General features: G+C 31.4%; 1 protein-coding gene across 1 annotated transcript in view; it reads left to right on the forward strand.

Annotated features, from left to right (window-relative positions):
- LOC126879537 (juvenile hormone esterase-like) overlaps positions 1-14,703 on the forward strand; it is an 81,288-nt gene that overhangs the window by 9,412 nt on the left and 57,173 nt on the right. Inside the window, exon 2 of the mRNA XM_050642691.1 lies at positions 810-947. Within this exon, the coding sequence (XP_050498648.1) occupies positions 810-947 (138 nt within the window). The remainder of the gene's footprint in view (positions 1-809; positions 948-14,703) is intronic.

The raw sequence follows: 14,703 nt of genomic DNA on the forward strand, positions 1-14,703 counted from the left end.
CGTGTTTATCTTCCAGCCAATACTAGGTTTGAAGAATAATATCTGTACTAGCTGTCTAGCTTATAGATGCTTTTATATCAGCTTATAGAGGTTTGTGTGTAAATATATTAGCGTGGATTAATATACATTATGGACCCCATAATATTCATATAAAAAAACTTCCTCATTTTTTCTCTGGACTGATTATTTTTGGCAGAGGTAACTTATTCGGTTTTTCACCGGTTATTACGTTTTTAACTATTTATAATGGGAAATAAGCCACAATATTATTAAAAAATGATTTTTATTAACGTTTCGACGCCCAAATCGGGTGCCGTTGTCAAAATACAAAATACTACTAACATAAACAAAAATGTTGTTGCTTAGTAAAAAAAAAATCTTCTAATAATTTATTTAATTTGACTCATTTATATCGGCAATTCAGATACATATGATACATTTTAAAGTAGAAGTCTTTAAAATGATATTGCCAATATTTATGAGTTGCGTTCCTGAAAGATAGTTCATTCGATTACATGAAATCAACTCCAACTCAAGAATAAAATTAACGGTTATTACGTTAAAAATAAAAAACCGGTTTTAACCGGGACAAGTAAACAACCGAAAAAACCGATTATTCCGGAGTAAAAAACCGGTTCTAGGTTATAACCGGTAGGTTTTTGCCATCCCTACTTCAAAAGCTCACCTTTTTATCTCCAAGTCACCTTCAATCTGGCATTGACTGGTGAATGTCAATAAACATATAATACACGTGAAGCGAACAATGGTAATCCACATTTTTAATAATTTAATATATTATGTTGTTGCAGCTAGCCAAACCACCGAAGCCTTGGACAGATATTCTCAATACCACTAGAAATACAAAAATTTGCTATCAAGCCCCATCACCATTTAGCAACCTTAAACTAAGTGAAGATTGTTTATATATCAACGTTTACTCGCCACAAGTAAGTAATTTTTAGTCCAGATCAAATAGTAAACATAGTTTCAAAAGTTCTGCATCACCTATAAATGCTCATTTTCATAGTTGATTTTTTCATGAACAGGTTAACGGATTCCACTGACTTTTTTTATTATTTCAGATTTTTCTTTGGTATTTGCATAGTTCGACAAAGGTTTACAAATTTGAACTTATACCGGGTAAAAGAAAAGATATGTTTTTCTTATATCAAGTTTGAGACACCCTGTAGCGAGGAAAAGGTACATGTGTGGATGCACACCAAAATGGAATTGTAGTCTTATATTTTGTGAACATTCTCTTTTTTAAATGTCCCTGATATCTTTAGAAAAAAAGACAATAGACGGTTTTATTCTCTAACAGGTGTTTTAACTGAAACAAAAGTTTGAGACACTCTGTAGAGAAGAAAAGGCACAATGGTGGTTATACATCGAAATTATGTTATAATCTCATATTTTGTGAACATTTTTTTTTAGTTTCTCTGATATGTTTAATAACAAAGAAACTACATAGTTTTAATCTTTATTATGAATTTTAACTGACGACATGCGATACGTGAAGAGGCCACGTCTGATCAGACACTAAGATGAAATTATTTCCTATATAATATGTACAGGGTACGCAAAACCTCCGGTTTTCTTTAATTACGGCTAAATTATGGGATAAACAAAAAAATGTTTATAACATAATTTATGTGTATCGAAGCCGTCTATAATTTAAAATTATTTTCGATTATACAGGGTGAGTCAGAACGACGGTACGAACCAAAGTTGTGTTTTTTTAAATGGAACACCCTATATATTAAATCATTTTTAAATATAGTTTTTAAAAATATTAAGAATTTATGAAGGTACTATACTGCCGTGCTAGGCCCAAAGGCGGTAACTAACATTTGAGAAAATGGTGGCAAAATCGATTTCAAAATTGAATGCTAAAATTTTGGCCCGTTAGGGATTTATGGACTAGCTAATAGTTTTTATGCATGGATATATGCCCCAGTTTATTAAGGTAACCGTTAATTATATTTTAAAACAAAGTTTTATATAAAAAGAGGTAGATACCGCTAAAACGTTTTATCAAAACTTACTATAAAACTAAGCCTTTTAGCGGTATGTGGTTTACATTTGTAATTGATATGAAATAAAAAGGTTTTCTGTGTATTCCAGTTTATTAAATTGAAAGAATTAAAGTACTATTAAATGTTATTATTTTGTTGAGCCACAATATGACAACAAATTGACAATATTTAGTTGTCGTTATATCTGTTTTCTTTAAAGAGTCAATAAATACATATTGGTTCATTAATATTAATGTTCTATTTGCGATTCAATATAGACAATTTAATACACAATCGAACACCATACCTTGTGTCCGGTACATACACAAAACCTATTTAGTATTATAATGGTATTACCTCATAATTATCATTTTTTATAAAATCTTTTCTAGTGCGTCTAATAATTTGGGCAGAACTGTACTTATACAACGAAAAACCAGAATCTGTTCAGATTGTTATAGCTGTTTAAACATCTGCGTTTTAAAGAACTCTTCAACTGTAAATATGATTGTAAACCATACTTTTGACTTTCTCTTCTCAGCTATTTTTATTTTGTTTCTTGCAAACAAATTTTTGGCTCATTATCCAGGTACCTGACGCATTCTTAGAAAATTTATAGAGGAATAAAACCAGCATTTTGTATAAAACTTATGTAAAGGATTCTCAAAAGATTAGGTAAAGATATCCCAAATCTACAATCCCGTATCTATAATAGCATTGTATAACTAGACTACTAGACATTGTCTAGTTAAACAATGATAATAGCTTGTATTGAAACAAAAAAAAATGCAATCAATGGGTTGCATTGATTTAGTTGTTGCAACCTAACAAAGGGTTTAAACATACATATAAATCATCCACTTGGCGCAGATTCATATTGTTTCGGACAACATAAATGGTTAATTCTTCAAATACTATAAACAAAAATTAAAATATATTTCAATAGATATAATAATCTCGAAAAGTTCTTACCATCCTCGCTAATTATTTCTTTTACTAACACAACTCTTTTAACTAACACAATAATCTAACCTTGTAAAGTTAGGCTGAATTTCCTTTGTAATACTAAGGCGATTTGGCGGTTTCTAAATGTAGGCGTAGAATTCTTGAAAGTAAATTAGCGGTAAGTGCAATATGCTAAGGTATATGGATGGCAACTGTAGCAGATACCGTCAAAACGCCATAGTATTTAACATTTGCCGCCAAATTGCTTAGTATTTTAACTGAAAAGTGTAGATACCGCTAACAAAATTGCAATTTTTTTTTAAATATAATGCTTCTACAACTCCAAAGACTTTATAAATATATACTAAATACCCTATTCTACCTAAAAATACAAAAATCTAATTTTCGATAAAAAATCAGATCCCGCCTTTGGGCTTAGCACGGCAGTATAGACCTAAAGTTAACCATTTTCGAAATATGTACACTTTTATTGAGAAAAATGGTAATATTCAAAGGTCTGTGAATTAGGCTTTCAAGGTAATAAACATTTAAATGACATGTCAAAGTTTTTTCAGTATACTGCTATTCTTAAATAAATTAACACATTTGACACATAGCCATAAAATATACAGTGTGATCACTATTTGCAAATACAAATTTTTCTCATTTTTTTAAATGGGACACCCTGTATATTATTATTTCTTTTTGTAGTAAATGTTACAACCTTTCTTTTGATATAAGGTTGTAAGTACCTAGCATCTTTTGTTGTGTAGATATTAAAAAAAAAACTATAGATTTTACGTTTTTGCGGATTTTTTATTAAAAAAACTTTTGGCAAAAAAAAATAATTATAATCTGGTTTTAGAAACATACATTAAAAATATCAAATATGAAAATAAAAACGTAATTAAAGATTAAAATAAATCGTATACTAGTACAATTCAATTGAATTTAATAACTTAAAAATATTTTACAAAAAATATTTTACCATAATAATGAATGCATAAACTAGTTAATAAATTAAATAAACAACCAAATTTGATATCTACCCTAGTAATTTTTCTACCGCAGCAACTTTCCTGTACCAAATTAATTGTTAGTTATATTTTATTTACGAGTAAGATCAGTTAAACTTTTAATTTACCTTTTAAATTTACTTACATCTTGAGAATACAAATATGTAATAATTATAAAGTTTGCTTTGAAACAAATGAATGTTAAATGTATCAGCCAAATTATTTATTAATATAAATAGTATTAAATGGTGTCACAATAGCTGGTAATAGTTTTGTAGTTGAAATTTTTGTAACAATTTTTTATATTTTAAATTTTAATTTTTCAACCGAACAATTGGTGGATATGACATTTGTTTTGGGCGAAACCATTAGAAATCATTACCAGCTTTTGTGACAATACTACATAGATACTATTTACTTCATAATATACCTAGGTAAATACTTCTATAACGTTCATTTGTTTCAAAGCATACTTTATACGTTCTCAGGATGTAGGTAAATTAAAAAGTTATTAACTGATCTTACTCGTAAATACAATTTAACTAACAAAATTGGGTACAATAAACTTACTAGGGTAAAAAAATTTCTAGGGTTGATTTTAAAATTGGTTGTTTAATTGAATAATTAATTTATCCATAATAATTACTTATTAGTATGGTAAAATATTGTTTGTAGCCTAATTTTAAAGTTATTAAACTCAATTAAGTTGCACTTGCATAAATATGTTTTATTTTAATCTTTTTTACGTTTTTATTTCATCTTTGATATTTTAGTGTATGTTTCTAAAATCAGGTTACAATTTTTTTTGCAAAAAAAATTAATCAAAATTATCGCGGATATAAAATATCCGCGAAACGTAAAATCTATAGTTCTTTCTTAATTATAATTTACAAAACCAAAAATGCTATGTACGTACAACCTTATACCAAAATAAAGGTTGTAATATTTACTACAAAATGCAATACTAATATACAGGGTGTTCCATTTAAAAAAAAATGAGAAAATTTTGTATTTGCAAATAGTGATCACACTGTATATGTTATGGCTATAAGTAAAAGATATTAAATTATTTAAAAATGACACTATATTATAAAAACTTTGACCTACCATATAAATTTTTATTACCTTGGAAACATAATCCACAGCCCTATAAATATTACCATTTTTCTCAATAAAAATGTAAATATTTCGAAAATTATTAACTTTTGGCCTACAAGAGCTTAAACAAATTTTTTATATTTTTAAAAACTATATTCAAAAATGATTTAATATATAGGGTGTTCCATTTAAAAAAACACAACTTTGGTTCGTATCGTCGTTCAGACTCACCCTGTATAATCGAAAATAATTTTAAATTATAGACGGTTTTTATATACATTAGTTTTGTTAAAAACATTTTTTGTATATCCCATAGTTCAGCCGTAATCAAAGAAAACCAGAGGTTTGGCGCACCCTGTATACTGCGAAAGGAACAAAGTGTTTACAGAAAGTTCTCTGTGCAATGTACCTCTTGCTGTTTAAAGAGCCTCCACGTAGACACCAAATTCATACTTATACTCTCAAGGAAATGCCACCCCAAAACGTCACAGTGCCTCCCTTAAACAATCTCATCTCGCTTATGTTGCGCTGTGCATACCGCTCAACTGATCGACAACTAAACTCTTAAGATGTCAACCAGAATTGTTAACGTTATGTGCCTTTTTGTTTTAGAGGTTTATTAACACCTTGATGGACAGAGACGCTGTGCAGCGTCTTTTTTTAAAATTGTGTTGTGGCAGAACGCTGTGAAGCGTCCTTAACAAAATCTAATATCGTGGCAGAACGCTGTACCGCGTTATAATTATAATATAAATACATGGTAACACGTAAGCCACTGTCATAGAATACCTATCTATACCTTCCAATCTGTTACCCGTCTGGTAAATTCCACCTCTCTATTTCACCCCACCCATTTAAAGTATCTAACCGGCTAAGTCACACGCGAAGCTGTACAGCGTCGCCAGTTATATTGAAGTATGCGGTGTGTGTTGTACTGTGCCGCAGATAGTAAAACACGTGGTTAGGTTAGGTTGAATACGAGTTTTACTCGAAAAATGTAAGTAAAAAATAAATTTATTTAGTGTGATATTTTTGTGCCTAATATTTTATGTTATTATAGTAGGATGTATAATTTAAAATATATTATTTTGCTTTCAGATGGCGGACCGTGACCCGTATAAGAGAGAACAGCAGCGGTTGATTCAGCTGTATGACGATATTACGTCGGATGAAGAGAACTCAGATGCTGCTTATGAGGGAGAGTTCAGCTCAGATGAAAACTATGTACCCAGTGAGTCGTCTGCCTCGCAGTCAGATGAAAGTGAAGACTCTGATTTAAACGAACTCCCCGAGCTCTCCAATGTAGAGACGTCTAATAATACTCTTCACAATCCCCAGCAATATAATCTGCCAGAGGAAAGTGAAGTAGAAGAGCCCGACGCATTGGACCAGGATTCCCAGAAAATTATTCAGAAATCTCAAGACAGTATACCCCTACAAGCACTGCAGAATCAAAATTCTGATTCTTCAGATGACATAGATACAGAATGGGAGTTTACAACTGCAGATATACCAGATTTCAACTTTGATGAATCCACTAATCGTCTGAAAATTAATTTAAATGCAGAAGATAGTCCAAAAGATGTTTTTGAATACCTATTTACCGATGACATAATGAGCTATTTGGTGGAATGTACCAACAATTATGGAGAAGATTTAACAAGATCTAATAGACCCAAAACAAGGAATGCTCGAGATAATAGTTTTAGACCTGTGACTATCGACGAAATGAAGAAATTTTTGGCACTGTGTTTATTGCAGGGTCAAATTACAACTTCAAACATGCGCAGGTTGTTTTCATATGGAGATGTATTGTACTTTCATCCAATTTTTAGTTACATTATGTCAGGAAGAAGGTTTGAAAAAATATTGAGAACTTTAAATTGCTCTTCGAGAACCGCAAAACATAAAGAAAAGATTCAAGCATTCTTAGACATGCTTATAGCCAAATTCCACAATGCTTATGGACCGTCTAAAGAGTTGTCTTTAGATGAATCCCTCTTACATTTTCGTGGCAGGCTTGGATTTAGAGTTTACCTCAAAAATAAAAAGGCACGTTACGGCATTAAGTTTTATGAACTGACAACCTCCGATGGGTATCTTTTAAATACTGAAATGTATAGTGGGGATATTCAAAACGCTTCCGATGTGGGAACTACAAAAGTAGAAGCTATAGTTATGAGGTTGATGAAGCCTTACCTCATGAAAGGACACGAACTGTTTATGGACAACTTTTATAATAGTTCTATATTATCTGAAAAGTTATTAAGCTTAAAAACTCATACTAATGGAACTCTCCGGTCAAATCGCAGGAATAACCCCAAGGAACTTATAAAGAAAAAACTCAAGAAGGGTGAACATTTCTGGATGCGTAAAAAGAATGTCTACGTTTCCAAATGGCGTGATAAGCGCGATGTTCTTGTTATCACCACAAGAAATCACCCACGATTGATACAAGTGAAAAACAGATATGGCCATGAGAAAATAAAACCTGAAGAAGTTGATGTTTATAATCGTCATATGTCAGGCATCGACAGGTGTGATCAGATGACCTCAACTTATTCAACGCCAAGGAAAACGATACGTTGGTATAAGAAGGTAATTTTCCATTTATTAGATGTAACTGTATGGAACTCTTTCTACTTATACCGAAAATATTGTAAAAATAATTCCAAGACGTACAGATATTTAGAGTTCCGTGACAGTCTCATTAAATCCTATTTGAAGTTACCACCAGGTTTAGAAGCAAAGAATTTAGTTCGTCGAGAAAAACATGATAACAGGTTACCGGAAAATTCAAACTACGAGCCTGAATGTTTCACAAATGAAACAAACTTAGCAAATCATTGGCCTGAAAGAAATCCAGGCATTCCAAGTGCAAAATCGAATAAGAAAAAAGTGTTTTTGAAGTGTAGACTGTGTGCCAAAAAAGGTCAACGGAAAGAATCAGGATATAGATGTAAAGGATGTCCCCAGAAGCCTCCGTTATGTCCAGACTGTTTTGAAGAGTGGCACGAAATAACAAAAAATCAAGAATAATTTTTTAGATATCTTTGTATAAGTTAGCTTTATGCGTAAACTATGTTGATATAAATTAATATTTTTGACTTCTGAATACGTTTTAAGAATCATTATGTCTTTTTGGTTTCTTTAAATAAATATTGCTTTATTTAAATACGTTTTCTTAATGAAAAATATTTCGCTGATAGACGTCGAGTCACTGCATGTATTAGGTTGAAAACGACAATAGGCACAACGCTGTATGACGTCGAACGCATATCAGCGTTCCGCCAAGATAGACTTAATACTAGTCTTATATTGTGGCAGAACGCTGATAAGCGTTAAAACTTAAACAATATTTTCTGTAAAATTTTAATACTTGGAGTAAAATTTCAGGTCGCCCTAGTTATATTTCATCCTTTTGAATAATAATATCGACAAAAAGGGCACTGTACAAATTGACCATTTTTGAAAAACTTAGGTGTCCGTCAAGGTGTTAACTGCCATTTTTCATTGTTAATTTAGTTTTGTTTCAGTTAAAACACGTCATGTTCTTCTTCTTATGGTGCCTATCCGTTACGGATGTTGAACACTAACATGGCTATTCTGACTTTGTTGACTGCTGCCCTGAAAAGTCCGGTAGCGGTTAAGTTAAACCATTTTCGCAGGTTATGCAGTCAGGATATTCTTCTTCGTCCTGGACCTCTTTTCCCATGCACTTTACCTTGAAGTATGGTCGGAAGTAGGTCATATCGTTGTTCATTGCGCATTATATGGCCCAGGTATTCCAGTTTGCGACGTTTTATGGTTACGACTAGTTCGCGCTCTTTACCCATTCTATGTAGAACTTCGTTGGTAACTCTGTCTATCCAGGAAATCCTCAACATGCGTCTATAGCACCACATCTCAAATGCTTCGAGTCCCTTCAGTGATGTTTCAGTTAAGGTCCATGACTCCACGCCATATAAAAGAACGGAGAATACGTAGCATTTTAGTAAACGAACTTTTATTTCCAATTTTATATCGTGACTGTTAAAGATTTTTTTCATTTTGACGAAAGATGATCTTGCCTTCTCGACCCTTATCTTAATTTCCGTCGATTGGTCCCACTGTTCATTTAAGTTTGCACCCAAATAACAAAAGTTGGTGATTTTTGTTACATGTTGTTGGTTAACTAGTAATTGACTAGGTGGTATCCTATTTTTGCTTATAACCATGTATTTGGTTTTTTTGATGTTAAAATCAAGCCCAAACCTGCTACTTACTTCTGCCACCCTGGAGACAAGTATCTGCAGACGTCATGTTAATGAATAAAATCGTCTAATTTCTTTGTTTCTAAAAATATTAGGGACATAAAAAAAACAAAATGCTCATAAGACATAAGGCTATAATACGATTTCGATGTATACCCAAACTGACACCTCGTCGTCCCTACAGGGTGTCTCAAACTTAACATCAGAAAAACATATGTTTTCTTCCACAGGTACAAATTCACAAGAGAAGTTGCAAACCTTTGCCCAACGGTGTAAATAGCAAAGAAAAATCTAAAATAATAAGAAAAATTAGCGGAATCCGTTATGGTAGGGGAGCCCAAGCGGGGATTTTTGCAGTTACTCGAGCGCGTCAGATTATCATATGGGGAGAAACCTGGTACCTTGCATATGTACCTCTACCATATATTGGCTTTTAACACAGGGGAGTTCGTTAAGGGGGGCCCGAAAAAAAAATATATCCTTAAAAATACTCGAAATTGTCAGATTAAGATAAGGTAAGTTAAGTACATGCAAAAGAGTGTATATTTCAAAAATCTGACGATTTGAGCCGGGCGTAAGGAAATGGGTGAGTCCCAAAATTTCACAAGAAAAAAGCGAATATTTCTCGAAATGAATGACAGATCGAAAAGCTAAAAAATATGTGCTCAATATTTTTTAAAAATCTATCGAATGATACCAAACACGACTTCCCACGGAGAGGAGTGGGAGGTAAATTTAATATTTTAAATACGGATCCCGCGATATTTCGCGAAATGAACATCAGATCGAAAAACTGTAAAATACACTTACTTAATATTTTTAAAAAATCTATCGAATGGCACTAAACAAGACCCCCACGGAGGTGGGGTGGGGGGTTACTTTAAAATCTTAAATAGGAGCCCCCATTTTTTATTGCAGATTTGGATTCCTTACGAAAAAATAAGTAACTTTTATTCAAAACATTTTTTCGAATTATGCATAGATGGCGTTGTATTCGGAAAAAACGATTGGTGGAAATGGAAAATTAAATTAAAAAATGGCAAGCGCCCACTAAAATGGAAAATGTTACTTAACTTTTTTTGGTTTTAGGACGTACTCCTCACAACCCAATAAGTCTCCAAAGCGCTCGAGTGACTGCACATTTAGCATACTTTGCTCCCCTACCATTAATCTGTTCACAAAAAAATCAAAATGAGCATGATTTTAAGTGATGCATAACTTTTGAAACTATGTGTATCTTTAGATACAATAAAGAATAATTATATTACAATATCGTAACTTTAATATTATAAAATACCTATGGACTTTACTCAAATTTATGACCTTGTTAATTATGCATTCGATAGGTTTTTACCAAAATATTGTAGATCACATAATCAGATTATCAGTATGTCATAAGTATTCCAAATTAACTGCAAGTTGAATGTCAAAGTTACTTGCGTATCAACAGAATTGGTCCTAAACAATTTAAAAAAATTAATAGGAATTAAATTTTGAATTTGTTTTGACGTTTCCATTCCCAACCCTGAAATCGTTTTCAAAAAACTTATAAATTAAGGACGTAGACTAAAAATTTCGCGCCAACGTGTTTTAAACGAATTCTTTTTTTTTAATCCCGAGAAAACAAATATTTAAAAAAAATTTTAAATCAGAGTGAAATTATTACCATTATTACCGAGCGCAGAAAGTCCCTGAAGAGTTCTATAACGTTTATTTTAATAAGTTACAGTGTTGTAAAAAAAAAGAGAAAATTTAGTGTCATTTTTAATTTCAATTATCTCATTACGCCCTCGGTAATAATGTAATGTTTCATTCTGCGTTTAATATTTTCAAAACTACTGATTCGTTTTCTCAGAATTCGAAAAAAGTGCATTCAAAACACATTGGCGCGAAATTTTGTGCCTACGCCCTTTAGTAAATGAATTGGAAAAGAAAAGTATTTTAAAAGTGCGTAAAATATTATTTGATTCTTAACTGAGATAAAAACATACTCTTTTAGAAAAGTAACTACTTTAAATGTGGCAATATTTAACTTACGTCAAAATGTAAATGTAAAATTACCACTACTAAAGAGGAAACCCATTGGTGAAAAAAATACAAATAGTTTTTCAAAAGTTAAATAATTTTGAAAAGTAAAAAATTTAACAAACATCACGTTAGAGACTTCACAAAAAACACATTAAACATTTTTATTCATGGTACGGGTTCAAGAATCTGGTTGGAGTTGTGGAGGCCGACAGAATGAATAGAATCTAATGCTGACTTTTTAAATGGTTTTTCAAAAAATGACAGCTGACATGATGTGCCATGCATAGAAATATAGGGATGGGAAAAACCTACCGGTTTAAACCTAAAACCGGTTTTTTTACTTCGCAATAACCGGTTTTACCGGTTGTTTTTTGTCCCGGTTATAACCGGTTTTTTATTTTTAAAGTAAAAACCGGTTATTAGGTTTTTACGGTGATTAGGATTAGGTTAGGTATTATTTTGGATCCCACTCATAATTATTATTCTTAAGTAATTATTCCAAACAAAACCATAATTCAAATTTTATTTTATAAATACAGAAGCAAACTGAAAGTGCAATCTCACATCAGCCAGAAACAATCATTAAGTTTTATTATAATATTTCCTTGAAAAAGTATTTGTAATCATAATATTTACATAAGAAGTGATCTGGTTGAATTAGAAGACGCAAACATCATCAATCTATTTTTCACACTTAGCTCTTGACATTGAAAGTGTGTGAATGACTTTTTCTGATTACCAAAAATAATGCTCTGACTATGAATATCAAATTACTGACTACGAATACGAATCTCCAAGAATTTCCCTAGGTTTTCAAAACGATACACCCATACAGGAAGTATTAAATTAGTTAAAATGTACCTACTCTACAAGTATACAAACATGTTAAACGTAATACATGATAAATTTTTTTTTGATGGTAGTAAAAATAAAAGATAAATGGCATTATCCAATTTATTTTTAAGTAAAATATTTATGTTGATATTTTTTTTTAAATCCCATTTCAAAGAGTCGGGGAAATTTTTGATAAGTTGAAATGGTTGGGGAATTTTTGGGTTTCGGAGGAGAGGAATATATATATATATATATATATATATATATATATATATATATATATATATATATATATATATATATAATAAAAATTTTTTTATAAAAAAAACAAAAGATGTAGATCTTTGAAACACACTCAGTGATCAAAAGATCCACAGGTACTGGTTTGGACGACCACTCGTACGAAAACAAACAAATGAAATAGAGAATGCGGAAAAATCCCCTTACGAACAATTCACAACATCCACTACTTCGGGCTGGGAAAAATTTTTTGAATAGAATCGAAGATCCAAACACCAGCTCTTAGAAATGTGTTTCGCCCTCTTCAACCTCTATGGGCTCATCGGTGAAGATGAGAGGTTGAATATCTTCAGACACATTCCAATCAAAAAACAACATTCGAGACCTAGACATAGCAGGAACGTAAATCTACGCCCAACCTGACAATGCCATTCTCAAGTTGTAATTCCCTAATTACTTTAGAGTAAGTAAGATAATGTTTATGAAAAAACAAAAGATGTATTTGGACCAAAATAATATATATATATATATATATATATATATATATATATATATATATATATATATATATATATATATATAAATAAAATGATGTTGGATAATCGAAGTACAAATATAAAAATAAATAAGCAAAATCATTGGCTAATACTCGTAAAGTGAATGTGAATTTAGTTGGAAATATATAAAATGATGAAGGGTCATCATTCCATACATTTCTGTGCAACTATATACACCGGTGTTTCGGCATATTTGGGCTTCGTCAGTATAGTGTAGCAAGTTAAAAAAGTTGTTTGTTAACTTGTAAAAGGATTACTACAGGAGCAAGGTTACCAATTTTGGTCAGGTTGTTAGAAGACCCGCAGTCGCAAGGCTACAACTAACATTGCCAAGGAGGTAAAGCTACCTGAGGAAATGAAAAGCCATAACATTATTAAATAAAATAATGTTGGATAATCGAGTACAAATATAAAAATAAATAAGCAAAATCATTGGCTAATACTCGTAAAGTGAATGTGAATTTAGTTGGAAATATATAAAATGATGAAGGGTCATCATTCCATACATTTCTGTGCAACTATATACACCGGTGTTTCGGCCTATTTGGGCTTCGTCAGTATAGTGTAGCAAGTTAAAAAAGTTGTTTGTTAACTTGTAAAAGGATTACTACAGGAGCAAGGTTACCAATTTTGGTCAGGCTGTTAGAAGACCCGCAGTCGCAAGGCTACAACTAACATTGCCAAGGAGGTAAAGATGATATATAAAATGACCCTTCATCATTTTATATATTTCCAACTAAATTCACATTCACTTTACGAGTATTAGCCAACGATTTTGCTTATTTATTTTTATATTTGTACTCGATTATCCAACATCATTTTATCTAATAATGTTATGGCTTTTCATTTCCTCAGGTAGCTTTACCTCCTTGGCAATGTTAGTTGTAGCCTTGCGACTGCGGGTCTTCTAACAACCTGACCAAAATTGGTAACCTTGCTCCTGTAGTAATCCTTTTACAAGTTAACAAACAACTTTTTTAACTTGCTACACTATACTGACGAAGCCCAAATAGGCCGAAACACCGGTGTATATAGTTGCACAGAAATGTATGTAATGATGACCCTTCATCATTTTATATATTTCCAACTAAATTCACATTCACTTTACGAGTATTAGCCAATGATTTTGCTTATTTTTTTGTTTATTTTATATATATATATATATATATATAAATTATTCAACGCGGAGTCAAACCCGGAAAACAACAGAAAGCATATATATATATATATATATATATATATATATATATATATATATATATATATATATATATATATATATATATATATATATAAAAATAAATAAGCAAAATCATTGGCTAATACTCGTAAAGTGAATGTGAATTTAGTTGGAAATATATAAAATGATGAAGGGTCATCATTACATACATTTCTGTGCAACTATATACACCGGTGTTTCGGCCTATTTGGGCTTCGTCAGTATAGTGTAGCAAGTTAAAAAAGTTGTTTGTTAACTTGTAAAAGGATTACTACAGGAGCAAGGTTACCAATTTTGGTCAGGTTGTTAGAAGACCCGCAGTCGCAAGGGCTCTTTAAGACCACGTAATAATACTCGAAGGGCTAAACTTCGAAAATAGTTTGAAAGAATTAATAGTTCTTGTGCATTAGAACGTGTAGTAATTAAAGATATTTGTAAATTCAAAAGATGTTGTACTTTATTGAAAAATTCAAAGGGAGTTTCATTATTTTGTTTTAA

Source organism: Diabrotica virgifera, chromosome 2 (genome assembly GCF_917563875.1).
Source record: "Diabrotica virgifera virgifera chromosome 2, PGI_DIABVI_V3a".
In the NCBI taxonomy this organism is placed as follows: Eukaryota; Metazoa; Arthropoda; class Insecta; order Coleoptera; family Chrysomelidae; genus Diabrotica; species Diabrotica virgifera.